This window comes from Chinchilla lanigera, unplaced genomic scaffold (genome assembly GCF_000276665.1).
Source record: "Chinchilla lanigera isolate Chin_1 unplaced genomic scaffold, ChiLan1.0 scaffold00058, whole genome shotgun sequence".
In the NCBI taxonomy this organism is placed as follows: Eukaryota; Metazoa; Chordata; class Mammalia; order Rodentia; family Chinchillidae; genus Chinchilla; species Chinchilla lanigera.
The window spans coordinates 2,542,801-2,561,729 of record NW_004955459.1 but is presented as its reverse complement, the minus strand read 5'-3'; the positions used below and the strand labels follow the sequence as shown (position 1 = coordinate 2,561,729).

The 18,929-nt window shown below is 38.9% G+C and overlaps 1 protein-coding gene across 1 annotated transcript in view; it reads right to left on the bottom strand.

Moving 5' to 3' along the window:
* The window catches only part of Sap130 (Sin3A-associated protein, 130kDa), a 73,492-nt gene that overhangs the window by 41,135 nt on the left and 13,428 nt on the right, over positions 1-18,929 (bottom strand). The window contains exons 7-12 of the mRNA XM_013521047.1: positions 17,270-17,394; positions 9,198-9,345; positions 8,966-9,056; positions 8,541-8,645; positions 5,610-5,751; positions 1,371-1,492 (exon numbers count right to left, since the gene is read on the bottom strand). Coding sequence (XP_013376501.1) covers positions 1,371-1,492; positions 5,610-5,751; positions 8,541-8,645; positions 8,966-9,056; positions 9,198-9,345; positions 17,270-17,394 — 733 coding nt within the window. The remainder of the gene's footprint in view (positions 1-1,370; positions 1,493-5,609; positions 5,752-8,540; positions 8,646-8,965; positions 9,057-9,197; positions 9,346-17,269; positions 17,395-18,929) is intronic.

Sequence of the window (18,929 nt, the reverse complement as noted above, 5' to 3'; positions counted from 1 at the left end):
CCCACCCACCCACCTATCCATCCATTTACCCACCCAACCAACCGCCCACCCACCTACTTACCTACCTACCCACCTACCTACCCATCCTTTTGAGACAGGGTTTCACTGTGAAGTTCAGGCTGGCCTTGAACTCACTTTGTAGCCCAGGCTGGCCTCGAACTCACAGAGATCCTCCATCCTCACCCTCCCAAATGCTGGGATTATAGGCATGTGCCACCACACCTGGCAAAGTCTGGAATTTTAGATTAGCATTGTCCACCGGATATATAAAATCACCTGTAATTAAATAATCATCTGTATTTTTCATTGGCCTCATAAAAAATAAAAACAGATCAAATTAATCTTAATAAATTTTATTTAATCCAATATATATAAAATATAACCTTTAAAATATATACAATATAAAATTAGTAAGATATTTTATATTCTCTTTACTGTATATTAGAAATCTAGAGTGCATTTTACTCTTAAAGTACATCTCAATTCAGATCCTAAATTTTTATCAGAAAAATTTACCTTATATTTTGATTTCATAAAGTGTATGATTAAAAAAATTCCAAACGTATTTGAAACTTCTCTAATTTTAACTAAATAAAATAAAACATTGTTAAATAAAACATTGTTTTTCATTTCTTTTTTCTTTTTTTCTTTTTTTGCTCTTTGAGACAAGGTCTCAGTTTGTAATTCAGGTTGGCCTGAATTCACTATGTAGCCCAGGCTAGCCTCAAACTCATGGCGATCCTCCTACCTCAGGCTCCTGAGTGCTGGGATTACAGGTGGGCACCACCAGGCCTGGCTCTGTTTTTCATTTGTACTCTACCTGTCTTCAAACAATACTCTCCACATGCAGCTCTGGTCACCACACAGGACCATGCATCAGGAGCGCAAGGTCTACAGTCTGGACACTCAGGGTTTCTGAGGTCTAATGTGAGCCAAGGGTCCCACAAGAAAAGCTCACACAAACTCAGATTTAGAGATTTTTTTTTTCTGGAAGATTATCAAAAAACCAATCAGGTTGCTGAGGTATGAACATACCTCTACTAAAACTAAAACTGTAACAAGTATTCCACAAAACAACAGAAGTTTTGTGAAAGTAAGCTTTATTCACTGTAACTGCACTATCATTTTAAGGTATGAAATAACATGATTATCCTGAGGGGGGGATAAAATGTGCAAATATTATTAAGTAACAACCTTTACAGAGATCACAAAGATGAAATTAAAGACCTAAAGCTTCACATTTAAGCCTTATGTGAACCTGGAAATAAAGGTGGAACAGTTAAATCCTGTACTGTAAATGACCCCTGATTTATTTCTCATTGCTTGAAAAAATGAAAATGTAAAAAGTCATCTTGAAATTGTGCTCATACCTGGGTACTGTCGAATAGTGGACACAGAACTGGTGATTGGGGTGTAGGTGTGTGCAGCCAGGGGGTATGCAGAGGGTGGGTAAGTTGGCAAAAAGTACTGAAACTGAACAGGAACAGATGGTCTAGGGATAGAGCACATAACATATGAAACAAAATGGTTATTTTCATCTTTACCTTCAAATGATCCTCTCACCTAGATCTATCCCTTTATAACTAGCATACCAGCTTTTCCCAAATTGTGGCCCAACTTCTTAGATCATGGAACATATACAGAGTGTAAGGAACATATAGCGAATGTAAGCATTTAAAAAATAAGTTTTTAAAAATACCTTGGTCAGTAAATGTAGCTACATAGGTAATATTTTATTGGTGCATTTTGAGAAGAACAATGAGCAAAAATGACTCACAAAAATCCAGCAATCAATATTTTGGGAACCCACTTGGGATCCCTTCTGTCTCTCAGGAGCTATTCCCATTCCCCTTTCCTATTCTCCAATAAATTTTCCTCTTATAATTATAATTAAAAAAAAATTTCCTACTCTTTAAAAAAAAATATTTTCTGCTCAATTGCACTTGAAAGAAAGCATGTTTTTACTGGCAAATTTTATCAAACACATATAAAAGAGATAATCCCAATCTCACACAAACTGATTCAGAGACCACAAAAAGAAATAAGATCTAATTTATTTTTGAGCTTTACATAGTCCTGACATGAAAACCAGACAAAGAGAGTAAAGCTTCACATTTAAGCTGTATGTGAAACTGGGAATACAAGGTAGATAATTAAATCCCACCACTGGAAATACCCCCTGATTAATTTCACATAAAATGTAAAAAGTCGTTTACATTTATATGTAAAATGTAAAACTGGATCTAGCTCTCTACAGTGATACAAAAATTCCTAAGGAAAACGTACTATGTCTCATAAAATTAAATGCATAATGATCAAATAAGGTCTGTCATGAGAAGATGGGATCGATTCATTATTAGAATATCTTTTATTTATTTATTTCTGTCTGTCTTTTCTTCCGGTACCAGGAATTGAACTCATGACCTTGTGCTTGCCAGGCAGGTGCTTTGCCACTGGGCTAAATCCTCAGCCCCTGTTTTATATATTTAAAAAATTCAAATACAATAATCACATGAAATGCTACAAAAGATATTAAAAAATGTGTGACAGCATTTGTGTCATTCATGATATAAATGCCAAGAAAACAGGAATAGGAAGCAATTTTGTTCCTTAAACCAAAACAGTGTCTAACAAAATCTGTAATAGAATTTTAGATTATTTCAAGTCAGGAATAAGACAAGAAGACTACCACCTCAGCTCTATTAACACGTATTGCCAACATTAAGAAGGAATAAGCAAGGTCATAAAAAAGAAAATGAAAACTGTCTTGCCCACTTATAAAACACTGCCCTTATTTATAGATAAAATAAATGTCTGCATAAAAAATCCAAAATAATATATGAACTTTTAGAGCTAAAGAGTGTTTAGCAAGGTGGTGGACCCCTAATCAATACAAAAATAAATATTCCTATATGCAATAATAATAAAATAGCAATGTTTAAAAATCATCCAATTCTGAAACAACTTTATGTAGGATTCTCCCTGGGGGAGAAGGATGTACAAATATGGAATGGGGGAAAGACTGAGGTAGAACTAGAGCTATCAGCATGTATTTAAATGTTTGAAAACTCTCACCTACTTCCTATCTCTGCCTGCTAAAAGGCCTAGAAAAGTAACAATCCAAAGCAAAAGAAGAGCTAATGCCCAGATGTTGGCTTTGAAACAATGAAAAGGTTCCTTGGAAAAACAGATTCCAGTACTGGTAAGACCTGAAAGTATCTTGTGGCAGAAAATAAGGAAGAGTCGAGCATGGTGGTATACAACTGTAACCAGTGCTTGGGCGCCAAGGCAGGAAGATCGCTGCAAGTTCAAGGTCAGCCTGGGCTACAAAGTGACTTCAAGATCAGCCTGGACTACAGAGCGAGACCTTATCTCAAAAAAACTCCCCCAAAACAAAAAACTCCCCCAAAACAAAAAACTGCCCCCAAAACAAAAAACCACCACCACCACCACCACCACAAAAAAAAGAAAACAAGGAAGAGCTAGGCTGGAGGGCACATGGTAAAAGCCAGAGTAGTAGTGTGAAGGGGCACCCAAAAGCCATACTAGAGACCAGCTGAACACCAAAGTAGATGACAGTAATAGATTACATAGAGTAAAACCAAATCCAGAAGCCCAAGATGTTTAAAAATATACTCAAAATAAAAAAATATGGATAAGAGGATTCTTCATTTCAGAACGCCAACTTACAAAATGAGAAAGAATCAGCGAAGTGTGGCGGTGCACACCTGTAATACCAGCACTCAGGAGAATGAGCAGGAGAAATGCAGCTAGTTTGAGGCAGGCCTGGGCTATACAGACAGTTCAAGACCAACCTCAACTTATATAGGGAGATCTTGTCTCAACCAGAAAAAGAAAAAAAGTGGAAAAAATAATTTTGAAAAGTTACTGTTCTGCAACTATCATATTAATAAATAATTCAGCCAAGAATCATTAATAAATATTAAAAGCAAGTGAAAGTTTATTGGAAAACAGAATTTTTATAGCCTCAAAGTATTTCCATATGAATTATTTGTTTACAAAGAAGGAAAATATGCTTTTATAAAAAACTGGCAGAGATCACCTTCATTCAAAAATTAATATAATCAATAATGGGACAAATGGATAATATTAACTCTCTGATATAATAACGGTGAGGTCACTTAAGTGATAATCTTTCCAAAAATGTGTAACCTGAATCTAACCATAAGAAAACATGTGACAAAACCAAATTAAAGAATATTTTACCAAATAACTGTTATACATGTAACTTTTTAAAAAAAATCCTGGGGCTGGACCTGGGCCTTCACATTGAGCTACAATCGCTAGCCCTTTTTGTTTTGAGACAGGGTCTTGCTAAGTAGCTAAATTGCCTAGGCTGGGCCGGAACTTGCAATTCTTCTGTTTCAGCCTCCCAGAGTCCTAGGACTATAGACATGCACCACCACGCCCAGTTTGACCTAAGTATACTCTTTTTTTTTTTTTTTTTGGTGCCTTTTTTGAGACAGGGTCTCACTATGCAGTTCAGGCTGGTCTTGAGCTCACTTTGTAGGCCAGGATGGTCTTGAACTCAGAACAATCCAGCCTCTCCAGTGCTGGGATTACAGGCATGCATCACTATGCCTGACCCACCTAAGTATACTCTTTAAAAAATGTCAATTCGGGTCAGGGATATAGCTCAGACGCACAGTGCCTGCCTGAGTGTGAGGTCCTAAGTTAGATTCCTGGTACCAAAAAAAAAAGTCAAAACATGAAAGAGAATGGGAAGACAAAAGAATCACTTCAGATATCTGTAACTGTGGTCAAGAAAGAGAACATACTGCTCTGAGGCATTACAGAGATACTTACAGGTAACGGTCATGATGCCTCAACCCTGACTTTCAAATGGCTCAAGAAAAATGGTATCAAATGGATCAGGAGAACACCCATCAAAAGGAGAATAGCTTAAGGAACAAAACACATTTCCCAGTGTTCAAATGAGGAGGGGAACAAGAGAGGGAGGAAGGGGAAAGAAAAGGAAAAGTAAAAAAAAATGAGAAAAAAACGAAAAATGGAAATAAAACTTTTGTGTATAGGGAAGGGAGGAGGGGTTGAAGGGAGAGTAAGGGAATGGGGAAAAAGTAAGTTATATCATGTACAGGTGCAAATTCTCTATGATGAATGTGATCATTATGCCTATCTAAAATGTACAAACAGAGCTGGGGATGTAGCTCAGTGGCACAAGCGCGTGCCTGGCAAGTGCAAGGTCCTGAGTTCGATTCCTGGTATCAAAAATAAATAAATAAATAAAATAAAATGTACCAATAAAATCTGACAAAAAAACATAATCCTTGAATGGGGTTAAATTTATAATATTCTTAATACATAAACAGAATTAATGTTAATAAATGTTTGGACCAAAAAAAGTAAAAATAAGTAAGTAAATACAGTTAAAAAAACAAAACAACCCCACCCAAAACCCTCACATTTCCCTAACACTAAAACAAATATTATGTAATGTGTCCTTTTCAGGGGTAAAATTCAAAAATATAAATAAATACATGCTATAGTTGTGGGACATTTTGTTTTCTTGAAAAACCCAACTAATTAATAAGATATCGGTATGGGTAAACTGGTATATTGACTCCTACCTGTTGTCACTCCGGGTTTCCATGGCTACAGGATTTGGAGAGGCCCGGTGTCCGGAGATGGGAATCAGGCTACTCCTCTCTGCAGGATAATCAGGCTGGATCCTTGGAGAAGTGTGTGTGATCTGCTGAGGCACCACCTTAGCTACAAATATTGAAGTCCACAACATTAGCAATCACATGTCTTTACTGGGATGCCAAACAGTTTTGGCTACAAGCAGTCTTACAAATGCAAACAAGTTACATGCCTAGATTTTTTAGCTTTAATCAAAATAAATAAAAGAGGAGTAACAAAAGTTTCAAATGCATTATTTCAGTCTAATAACCCACTAATATATTCAATTATTAGCTTAGGTAAAATTATTATAAAATATCAGGAACCAGACCCTTTTCTCTCAACCTAGCTTCTTAAAAGGATCCCTGTTTTAAAAGGGAGTAAACTCTTTTTTTTTTTTAATGGTAGCAAAGCTTTATTAATGGTAGGAATAAAACAGGCTCTGCAGAGTCAGTTTTGGCCAAGTAAAAAGTAAGAAAAGTGCATTTACAGCATAAGGGTGGGCCACCATGCAAAGGTGAACAGAGTGGACAAAAGGGAGTAAACTCATAAAAAAAAAATCAATAAAATTTTAGTTGCAAAAATGGCAGAGTTTACATTCTACACCAGAGTCTGGCCTTTCCCCTCATGACTCAATATGTTCTGCACTGTTTAGCAGCAATGGCTAAATTTAAGATTTAATCTCAACTGCAAAAGGCAAGGGCAACTCAGGAAAAGCAATTGAGCTGATTTTAATATATCCCATATACATTAACTTGAAAATCAGTGCTCTGGGTTATACCAGGTTTTCCTCCTCAACATTAGGACATTTTGAAAGGGATCCCAATATGATCAAATACTTGGATTACTACGCACAAAACCAAAACGAGATAGAGTATCACCTAACAGAATTTAGGAATGAACACATTTATGTCCCCTGGTACTAGAAGTGAGTTTATGTCCAGTGTAATCTGTTAGGAAGACACAAGGACACTAACAAAAAAGAACCTCTTCAAACAATTCTTCACAGTGTGCGCATGTATGTGAAAGGGAAACCAAACATCTCCCTCAGGCACAATGCCCTTTTTACTGGTCTGAGTTTCTTGATAGCTGCACATTCCCAAATAAGGTTTCTGTTATTACAGCACCAAGGACAGCTAATGACACTACCAGGTAAAGCCAGAAAACAGTGAATGACAATACGGAACAATCCAGTCTTTTCCAACAAAAGTGCACTAAGGCTAAAGCAACACATATTCACATATAAAACTTATTTTGATAAAAATGAATTTGTAAAGAGTATGAGACAAGTTCGGTCAATCCACTGTCAAGTCATAGTGAGCAGTAGGGTAAGAAAGACTAGCAGCAGGATTCTCTCTGAAGACCTTTCGTGGGGCTAAGCACAGAGGCTAGTGTAGCTCTGCTTATTTACAAGGAGAGAGGCTTCCCGGCTTGGACCGCTATTCCAGAAAAGTGTCCTCAAGGATCACTGAGAGGACTGGGAAGCCATAACCCTTCTCATGTGTGTAAGAAGGAGGGGACTGGTAAGCAAGGAAGCCATGAGTCTATGTCAGGTTACCAGACTTCTGACAGTTCTGTTTGTCTGTGTCCTCATCAAAAACAAACAAACAAACAAACAAAACCAGCCTTATTTCTAAAAGCACACTGCTAAAAATAGGGCAGTTACTTAATATCTTTGGAAGTAGAGAACACAGTCATCATTACATGGCACAGTCATCATTACAGAACTAAGTCAGGCAAAACACTAGAAACTAAAGCCTGTGGCCTGAGTCCACGACAGCTGTTTTCTGCCTCCTGGCCTCAGACTCTGCTTTGGATGTGGTGGAAGCACTGTATCAGCCCTCTACAACAGATGACGGCAACCTATAGCTCTTGGGCCAATCTGGCCTGCTGCCTGTTTCTGTGTGGCCTATGGGTTTACACTTTTAAATGCTTGGGGAGGGGAGGAATCAAAAGTACTTCACGAACTGTGAAAATGATATAACATTTAAATTTCTCTGTGTATAACTAAAGTCTAATGGGAAAAGAGACACACTCATTGTTTATGCACAGTCCATGGCTGCTGTCATTATACAAAAAGCAGAGTGGAACACTTGTGACAGACCTATGTGGCCTTTAAAACCTAAAATATTTACTATCTGGCTTTCCAGAAAAAGTCTGCCAATCACTGCCAATTGATGACTAATGTTCAGCTGCAAAAAACCGAAAGATTCAATATTCAAAGAATGCATGTAGCCAGACATGGTGGTGCATGCCTGTAATCAGCACTAGGAAGGCTGAGGCACAAAGACTGCAAGCTTAAGGAAAGCTGGGGCTACCTAATGAGTATGAAGATAGCCTGGGCTACATAGAGAGACTGTCTCATAAAACCCAAGAATACATATACTTAAAAATGGACTAAACAAAGCCAAAAGAAATTATAGGATGGTCATGAGGTTCCTTGGGGTAACATGCAGAAGAAAACCAAAGTGACCACCTCAAGGTCTAGTGCTCTCCAAGTGCTGCACTCTCCAGAGAGTTCCTCCTCAACATCTACCAGAGTGTACACATTCTCCTCATTCCAGACAGTTTTTCCTGTTTTTATCTATCAGTAAAGTTAACATTTCTATACAAGGTGGTGCACACAGAAAAGGTAAAGTTTGAGAAGAAGGAAGTCAAAACCAGAGTTAAAATTTACTCTGAGTGCTCAAAGACTGGTATGTTTTTTCTTCCAATGTCAATGTCAAATCTGCACAATAAATATTATTAGAAGTCAGATTCAGTGTTATTTTGAAAATAAGCAATTAAAAAACAACCAATATTAGCTACCAACATGAGGGCTGGTCAAGAGGCTGAAAAATTCCTGAGAGGATTCTGTGTGAAGGTCACACAGCACTTACCAACTGGGATGTTGGAGGTGGTCACAGCAGTCGCGTGGGATGAATGGGAGGGCATTGTCATGGTAACAATTGTACTCGTGGGAGCTTGTGTGTGTGACACAGATCCTGAAATGAGGGAGAAAAGGAAATTCTTTAACAATGGCCTCTCTGTACACATTATAGATTATTTTGAGGGGTGGGCAGGGACAGGGTCTTGCTATGTAGTCCAGGCTGGCCCTGAACTCACTATGTAGCCCAGGCTGGCTCCAAACTTGCGATCTGCCTACCTCAGCCTCCTGAGTGCTGAGATTACAGGTGTGTGCCACCACACTCAGCTTACCGATTCTTAAAAGTCTTGGAAAAGCTCTTGAGAAAAGGTAAGAGAATTTTTCTAGCTTGTAACTTTTCTCTGAACGAAAGAAATGACAAATTAGCTCACCACTTACCAGCTGTGGTTGCTGAAGGAAGGGTGTTGGTTGCCAAAATAGGTGCTACTGTTGCTGCAGCAACTGGTGTACCAGTACTGAAGATGGTTTTCTGCAGGGAGAACCCCACAATGCAGAGTTATAAACCAGAACACTTCCCACTTCCTCCAGTCTAAGAGTAAGGCCAGCCTTCACATTGCCATCCTAACACACTGTGCACAGTTCTGGTTCCATCCCAGCACCTCTGGCTTACCTGAGCCATTGTATGAAGCTGCTGTTTTGGTGTCCCTAATGCAGGGTGAGATGGCAGTGTGATTCTTGTTGTCACATCCCGAGACTGCGCAGGACGCTGGATACTAATTGCTGCAGATGGTGGATGCTGGATAGACAAAGTGGGCCGACTGAAAGACATAGATATTATGTGACTTGTAACTTGCCGACAGACCAGTATAGGCAGGCAAAGCTGTTTACTGTCTTGTGTTAGACGCCAGTCACACAACTTGTATTTTCCATTAGTCTGTAAAACCCACAGTTAAACTGATACTTGGTCTTAGTCACACCAATGAAGTAAATAGCCCATTGGATTTTTCTCCTAAAACTGGCATCATTCTTATTGTAGAAGTTATCAATATGTACCACACACTGGGTGTGGTGGCTCACGCCTGTAATCCCAGCATTTGGGAGCCTGAGGCAGGAAGACTGCTGTGAATTCATGAGTTCAAGGCCAGCCTGGGCTACATAAGCAAGTTCAAGGTCAGCCTTTACTACACAGTGAGGTCTTGTCTCAAAACCAGCCCCCCTCAACCAAAAAACTATGTACCACAAACTGCATGATCCTTACTGATGATATATTTAGTCACCATTTCATAATGTTCTTTTTTTTTTTTTTGGTGGTGTTAGGGATGGAAGCCAGGGCCCCATACATGCTAGGGAAGTGTTCTTTCACTGAACTACACCCCAGCCTCTCCAGCAATCTTGAGTGAGCATTATTAGCACCACTATACTTTAGTCTGCAGGTAAATATGAAGACGTATAATAAAGTTCTCACATCAAGAAGTTTTGACAATTTTTTGGGGGGAAAACAACAGAAAATCAAGACTAACAGCACCTTAACCCGCGATTCTTGAAAACATTAACTTCCCACCAATTTTATAGCATTTCTTACTAGAAAAAACATTCCTGAAACAATACAAAGTTACAGTTATCACCAGGATAGCAATGTCATTTTAAATTAATCCACAGCAAGCTACTGAAACTGTAACAATGGCAAGGAAAAGTGCTATTACAATATAGCTGGTTCTCAAATCTGAGGGAGAAAAAGTATTATTTAATAAATGGTATTGGTAAAACTATACAGACATTTGGAATATGTAAAGTTAGATCTACGCCTCACAGAGTATACTAAGAATAAATATTAACAGAATTAGATTTAAGGGAACTAAATAGGTACACGTAGAAAAGATGACAGAAGTTCTAACTTTGGAGCCAGGAAGAGCTGTCTTAACTACTAAGCTCCAGGGACTGGCATGTGACTTATTGCTTGCCTAGCATGGATGAGGCCTCGGGTTCTATCTCTAGTCCCACATACCATCTTTCAAAATCCAAAAACTATGAAAGAGTTTCTAGAAATTAAAGAAAAAAGGTCAATAACCAAAAGTGCAACAACGGCAAGAAAAAGTGCTATTACAATACAGCTGGTTCTCAAATCTGAGGGAGGAAATGTACTATTTAATAAATAAACGTACTATTAAATAAATGGTATTGGTAAAACTACACAGCCATTTGGAAAAGGACAAAAAAAGGACAAAAGATATAAACAGCCAGTTGACTAAAAAGAAAACAGAAATGGTTTAAGAAAGAAAAATGTGCTGAGTGTGGTTGGCACATGCCTATAATCCTAGGGCTTGAGAGGTTGAGGCAGGAGGACTTCTGTGAGTTCACAGCCAGCCTGGGCTACATAGTGAGTTTGAGGTCAGTCTGAACTACATATTGATAATCTGCCTCAAAAACCAAAACTAAAGTGGCACATTCCTCTAATACCAGCAGTACGAAAGGCTGAGGCCTTTCAAAAAAGAGAGACCGTCTCAAAAAAAGAATGAAAAATATTTTTTAAAACCTGGAGATGTAGCTCACTGTGAAGGCCCTGAATTCAATTCCCAGCACAGTGAGAGACAGAGGGAAGAGGAGAGGGAGATGGAGGCAGGAGGAGGGAGGGAAGGAAGGAAGGAGACAGAGACAGAGACCCAGAGACAATCTCACTATGTCCCCTAGGATGGTCTCAAACTCCTAGGCTCAACAGATCCTCTTCCCTAAGCTTCCCAAAGCACCAGCTAAAACTGCAGGGACATACCACAGTGCCCAGTTCATTCTCATTTTTAAAACAAAAAATATAATTCAAATTTTGCTGAGACAACTAGGAGGTATGACAGACATTGTGAAATGAAAGGAAAATGCTCAAAAGTAAAGGGCAACTGGGGTGTGGGAAACGAGAAGGGAAAGAAGGGGAAATTATGTAAGTATGTATATACAGGATAGCTAACATAGTTGTACTACTGTCTTCTATTGCTCTACAGAAAGGAACAGTTAATGATTACTTATTTGATCAATTTCGTTTATTTTTTTTTGTTTTCCTGAGAAACCACTTTGAAGTTATCAATAAGTAACACAACAACCATGGTTAATTTCCTATAACTTTGTCTGTAACTGTTTTGTTTTTATTATTCTTATGCTATTTTGTAAATGGATGTCTGTTAATATATTTTCCTTCTTTTATTTTTTAAAATTAAAAAAAAAATTTGCTGAGACATATTAAATGCAGGGGGAGTGCTAACTGGTTATAAATCCACACAAAGGTGTTGATACCCTAAGGAAATCAAAATTTTAATTGCATATGCTCTCTGATCAGCTTTGGAAGTCTACACTACAGATATACTTGCACACATGTGTAATGATAGGTGTGATGTTACTTGCTGTGCTATAATCTATGACCGTAGATAGAAACCACCTCACATCTATTTGTATAACACACTGCTATATTGCTACTAAAAGAATGATGGAACCCTATGTCCTGAAATAAAAAACTTTTAGTTTTTTATGAAAAAAAGCAAAGAGGGATTCATGAATTAAGTATTTTTTTGGGTAAAAAGATAAAAACAAAAACTGCATTTGAACTTGACTATATTTGCATGAAGAAACACTAAAAGAATACCAAAAAGCCATGAACAAGTTGCCTTAGAAAGGCAAAGGGCTCTCTGGAGTCTTTGCCAACAAGACGAGAAAGAAGGAACAAAGACTCTATCAACAAGATGAGGGCACGGGCCATGCATTCTCTGCATGGGGAACAGCCCAGATGTTTGTCAAGGGAAAAAACCATGGGAAGCAAAGTTGACTAAAGGTGGAAGGTGTAGCTCAGGGGTAGAGCACTTGCTTAACATACATGGCAGTAAACTGAAATACAGCAAAAGCCATATTTGCCAGGGATACTTCTGAAGTGAAGGTCTTTAATGCCTATGTGTTTCCAAAGCTGTACTGAAATGACATTATTGTGTGACTTACATACAGTACGTAGTATCTGGTAATAATTAACCAGTGTTACTGGTCTATGCATTCACTATACTATCCACTTCACTGTTACTTCTGAATGTCCTGCTTATTAAGTACACTGTGAAACAGGCCATCATTTCATACTGACAGCAGCCTACCTCTGAGGTTTACTGTGTATCTTGGTTGTACCAAGAAGTCACCATTTAGGCTACTGTAGGCAACTGTAGGATGTCAGCACAAAGACGGAATAGCCCAACAATCACTTTTCAGAATGTGTCCTCAATGCTTCCCTCCCTCTCTCTCCTCTCTTCCTGCCCTTGCCCCAGATTGAATCCAAGGCCTTCACAAAGAGCTAATTCTTAGCTCCTTTTCTACTTTTTTATTTGGAGATAACGTCTCACTAAGTTGGTGAGTCGCTCAAGCTGGGCTCAAATGTGCAATCCAGAGTGCCGGGACCTTGGGCGTACGTTATCATGCCTGGCTCTCTTTGTTTTAATAACCTGAAAAGCAACTTCACAGATAGAGACCAAATTTAGTAATCTGACATCTACAGAAAATAAGCTGATTTTCAATCACTGGTCTTGTACTTATTTTCTGGTGTTCAGTTCTGTTCTTGCCTGACTTCTTCAGATTAAGAGTAAGAGGGCTGCAGGCAGAGACTACGGATTTGGTATTTTCTCCTCTTGTCACAGAACAGTGGCAATGGGCCAGGGATGTAGCTCGGTGGCACAGTGCCTGCCTGGTAAGTACAAGGTCGTGATACCAAAAAACAAAACAAAACAGTATCAAAAAACAAGCACATTTACTGCTATACAATTCTCTCTCAAGCAGCAGGGCGTGGTGGCGCATGCTTGTAATCCCAGCACTCGGAAGGCTGAGGCAGGAGGATCCTTGTGAGTTCAAGACCAGCCTGGGCTACAAAGTGAGCTCAAGCGCAGCCTGAACTACATAGTGAGACCCTGTCTCAAAAAGACCTGCCCCCCCCCGCAAACAAATAAAAAAGAACAGTGGCAATGAAAACTGCAAAGTGTAGTCTCCTTCTTGGGCAAAACTAGTAGACACCTGAAATATCAACTCATACAAGAGATAGCAGAACTGGCAAAGGTAGTAACTAAACAGTAGTGCAGGAGCCAAAGGACAGAGGATTTCCACAGTTACAATTTCAGGTATCAAACTGAGCAAAGTATAACTCTCCAAAGTGAGAGGCACACTTTTGCAGCCAAGGACACACGCTGAGCCACAAAGTGCGCAGATGTAGGAGAGTGGGGAGCACTGTGTGGTGAGACCCGTAGAAGAGAAAGACCCTGCCATTGAGTAGTCTATGCGCACTGGCTGCAGAGCAGTAGTGTTCATGAAAACTCAAAGGACATCGAGTTATTCAGCAAATGGCTCCTCATCCAGTGCACAGCCCAGGCTACAACAACAATTATAAATACCTGACCCAGAATACACAAAATCCAATCAAAGATGAGAACTTACAAGGGGACCAACAGAAGATCTATTTAAAGACAGTACAAGAAAAAAGGTGCAAAGCAACTAGGGAAACACACCTGAAGAGCTCTCAAGAGGCAGATGAAAAATTGCTTCTACGAAATCAAAATACAAAGCAAAGGTATAATAGCCCACTGGAAGCAATGACAAAACAAGAGGAGATAAATGAGCAGGCATAAAAAAAATGAGACAATTATTCATTGATTTCAGGAATGAAGGCAACATGAAAAATAAAACAGAATGCGAAAACGCCAAAAGGAGAGAATCAGAAGCAGAATCTAAAGAGAAAACATAGTTAGAAGGATTACATAAGGAAGTCATGCAAAAAGATCTAATGTATCGTAATGACGTGTCCCTCCAATAAAATGGGACAGAATACATAAAATTAGAATTCAACGAAACTTTTCATACAATTTTATGCTACATATCAAAAGGCATACCATGTCAAAACAAGTCATATGTAAGGATGAAGGAAGTAACTACAAAATAGATCTTGGTAACGTTGCTAAATTTAAAGATGAAGACTGGGGCAATTAAAAAGATGAAGAGCTTCTTAGGGGTTAAAAAATAAAACAGGCTAGTGGATGCGGTGGCATACACTTATAATCCCAGCACTTGGGAGGCAGAGGCAGGCAGATCACCGTGAGTTCAAGGCCAGCCTGGGCTATACAGTGAGTATGAGGCCAGCCTGAACTACAGTGAGACTGTCTTAAAAAGATAAACAGTCTAGCTAGATTTCAGCATCGCTCATCATCCAGGGGAGAAATACCTATAAGGTACTCAAGGAAAGAACATAAAAATAACAAAAAAATTTTATGAGCTAACTGCTGGCTAAGTGCAAAGACCTGGGAAAGTGATTCTGGACATGCGGAAAATTCAAAATACTTGTCCTTTAAAATAAGCCTTTTTGGAATGGCTATCGTGGAGAAATCAACCAATAACAAATGCTGGCAAGGCTGTGGGGAAAAAGGAGCCCCCTTCACTGTTCGTGGGAGTGCAGACTAGAACAAGCACTATGGAAATCAGTGTGGAGATTCTTCCTAAAACTAGGATTAGAGGTCCCATTCAGCTATTCCCCTTCTGTGTATTTTTGCAGAATTAAAAACATCATACCATAGTGATGTATGTGCACCCATGCTTATATAGCAAAATTTGTAATAGCTAAATCTTGGAAAGAACCCAAATGCCCATCAACTGAGGAATGGATAAAAAGATGTGGTACTTTTATACAATGGAGTATTACTCACTTATAAAGTAGGACAAACTTGAGGCTTTTATAGGTAAAAGGATGCAATTAGAGACCATACTCATAAGTGAAATAAATCAGACCTGCAGATGTAAACATATTATCTTCCTAATGTAAGAAACTGAAAGAGTAAACAAGTTACAAAATCTGCAATAGATCTTGAGAAAGGGAAAGAAACTGCTCAAAAAGAAAGAACAAGTACACATAAGATAGATAAGATAGTTATACTACTGACTTCTTTTAGTTCATTGAAAAAAAGTTGGTGCTTATATTGTTTGATCAATTATGCATATCTATATCTTGTAATCTGAAGAACTACTCTGATGATATCAATACACAATATATTAACCATTGTTAATCTCCTATATGTTTTGTAATTCTATATTATTGGGTTTTTAAAATTCTCTCTGAAATTAAAAAAAGAAAAAGCCTTTTTTGGGGGGGGGAGAGAGAGAGGAAGGAAGGAAGGAAAAAGGTGTGTAGGAGGGAGAGAGGGAAGGAGGGGAGGGAAGGGAATGGGAGGGCAGGGGAGGAAAGGAAGGAAGGAGGAAGGGAGGAAGGAGAGAAATATTCTTTTTTGAAGACAGTAATAAGGAAAAATTGCAGCCAACAAAATGACAAGTGAAAGAAAAAACAGATTAAATACTGACAAATGGGACTGAATGCATGTAATAGAAAAAGTAAAACCACTGAAATTTTTCTTGAATTTTACTTCTTTTTTGTTTGCCTTGTAGCAATCCCCCCCGCTTTTTTGGTACTGGGAATCAAACTCAGGACTTTGCACTTGCCAGGCAGGTGCTTATGCTCCTGAGCTGTCCCCAGCCCGCAATTTCCTTTTCATAGGTTTATTTGGCATTTGAATATGGTACAATTCTTTTTTTGGGGACAAGGTCGCCCTATGTGGTTCAGGCTGGCCTTGAACTTGTGGCAATTCTGCCTCAGCCTGCCACCACACTCAGCTCCAAATGTTTGTCAGGTTCTATGGAGCCCCCGGGCCTGGTGCTTTTCTAGGAGACTGTACTTTGAATTCTATCTTCTACTTCTTCCATATAAATTAGTCTGTTTAAACATGTGATCTCCAGAATACAGATACCTACTTATTAGATATTTACAAGAATTATAGCTATAAATAGAAAAATCATCTCAACTGACCATTAGGGTTTTTAAAATCAGTACATTTTACACTACATGATTACATTTATCATGGGGATACTGCATATATACATAGGATATCTTAGTTTTTATTGTTTGGCCCACCCCTTCCCCTCCCATCCTTCCCCACTCCAACTCTTCTTCCCTTCTCACTTGCAAAAGCTTTATTTCCATGTTTTTCTTCAACTTTTTTTTTTATTCAATTTTCCCTTTCTTACCACCCCACTCCTTGTCCTCCTTCCCATTATGACCATTAGGTTCTGCTGGTGTAACTTAGTGTCTCCTATACCTACAGCAGTGCCTGGCATAGAGGAGGGAGACACACACAATAAGCATTTGTTGTATGAGTGAATATTGAAGAATCTCTCAGCAAAATTCAATGTCTATTTTTACTGAAACACTCAATTCATGGAGACAGATATTTTGATAATTTGATTAAAAAAGCCTGACCCGAGTTTTCACTGTATATTCATGTACATATTTTGAAATTCATCACATCATCAGAATATATTAACTTTCTAAAGTGAACATAAAATTAAAACAAAGAAGTGTTTTATTTTATGTTGGGCAGTTGTATGTCTTTTTAACCTATCAGGTAACCTATTTAATCACCACAAAGTATCCCAGTTTATTGGAGAGAACTAAGGATGAAGGGAGTTGGGAAACCTTGATGTCACACAGCTTGCAGGTGATGTAATCTGTGGTTAAAAGTAAGTCCTACGCTTTATTCTCCATTTAAATGTTATTTCTTCAGGGTCTTGCTCTACATCCTCTTTCCAGTCCATCCACTGACTGCACAGACTAAGTTACCTCAAAACTTTTAACTGTGGCCCATATGCTCCCTGATAAAGGGAGGTGGGAGTCTGGCTCTACATCCACACTGCCACACATACCTCAGTGCTGAATCAGTAGCGTGTGCTGCTGTTGTAGTGATGACTGGAGACTGAGCTCTGGTGGCTGAGACAGTTGCTACCACAGCAGGAGAGATAGTATTGGAGGTGGTCACAGGTGGACGAGACTACCAACAGGAGAGAAAATTTATTAAAACAAAAGGAAAACCAAAATACAGTAAGCAAAACACTAAAGGTATGATTTGAAACTTGGACCTCCAAAAGAGTATGTTTGTCTCCTAGTGAAAATAAAGTCTCACCATTCTCACTAGAGTTCTTCAGCCAGTCTTTTTTTAACACCAAGGGATGGCATTATCAGAAACCCCAATTTGGCTGTACAGTATTAGAGACCCTCCTGCTTTCCAAACATGACTGAGGGCAAAACATTCCCCTTTCCTTACTGCAAAGTGGGATTTAACCCTTCAGATCTGGTGTTCCCTTGGTCCGCCATGGGTCCTGGTGTAGATATTTTACATTATCACAGCCTCTGGGTAGAGCTGTTCACTTTTGGATAGTACTTTGGCTTAAGGCCAATCTACCATGCAAAAGGACAAAGTACCCTGTGCTGTCAAGAGTCATAGTGCCCAAAGGAAAAAAGGTGCAGGGGTTTGCTCAGATGCTTTTTCCATCTTTTCATATGGACATATAACCCTACTCCTTACCACTACATTTTTGTGTATGACAGAAAGGGCTTCCCAGACAGAGCTTGCTTATCCACCCTCATTCTGAAGACCTTGATTCAACCCTTTCTTGACCTTGGATCATACAAGGTCATACACAGCAAACTCTGTCTACTCTTTAACCTCAGCCCTCCTGCTCCTTCTACTGTGTAGCTACTTGTCTCACACCTGTGCTACTGCTGCTTCTCACCAGTGAGCTCCACGTCTTGGCTCTCACCCTTCTCCAATTAATCACATATTCCGTATGGATTCCTGGGGTGCCTAATTGCCCTCCAACTTTGTTTTGTTGGCTAGCAAGGCCTTTTGCTTTAATGTGAAAGCCAATCAGGACTTTTCTTTACGATCTTAAACACAGCTGTTTCACACTGCATCTCTGATCCCCGAAGGCATTTGGATTTTCATTTCTTTATGTAATTCAGCTAGATTAATCTTTCAGGTTTTTAAAAAAATCACACATTACTAGTTTAAAAAAAAATTGTAGTTGCTCTCTACTGTCTACCAAATGAAATTCATACTCCATATCTTACTGCCCTGAATTGACAGATATAGTCTACATTAGTAGTACTGAGGCCACAGATTTCCTTGCAAAATAACGTGAAAGGCACACACTATCCTTCTGGAAAAGCATATGCTTTTGGAAAGCATATCCTTATGGAAAAGCATGAGAATATACATAAAATTTGCAGAGGTTCGCAGATCCTTCTCCAAATCAAAATCCTTCTCGGGGTCTCACTATGTAGTTCAGGTTGGCCTTAAACTCACTATGTAGCCCAGGCAGGCCTCAAATTCATAGTGATCCTCCTGCCTCAGCCTCTTCCCAAGTGTTGGGATTACAAGTGTCCATCACCACACCTGGCTCCCTCTTGATTCTAATCAAACTTCACGACATGCTGTCTATAACCATTATTTTCTTTCTAGCTATTACTTCCCTCATTTCCTCTCCACCTCTCTGAATCCTCATTATCACTCTGATCTCAACAAAA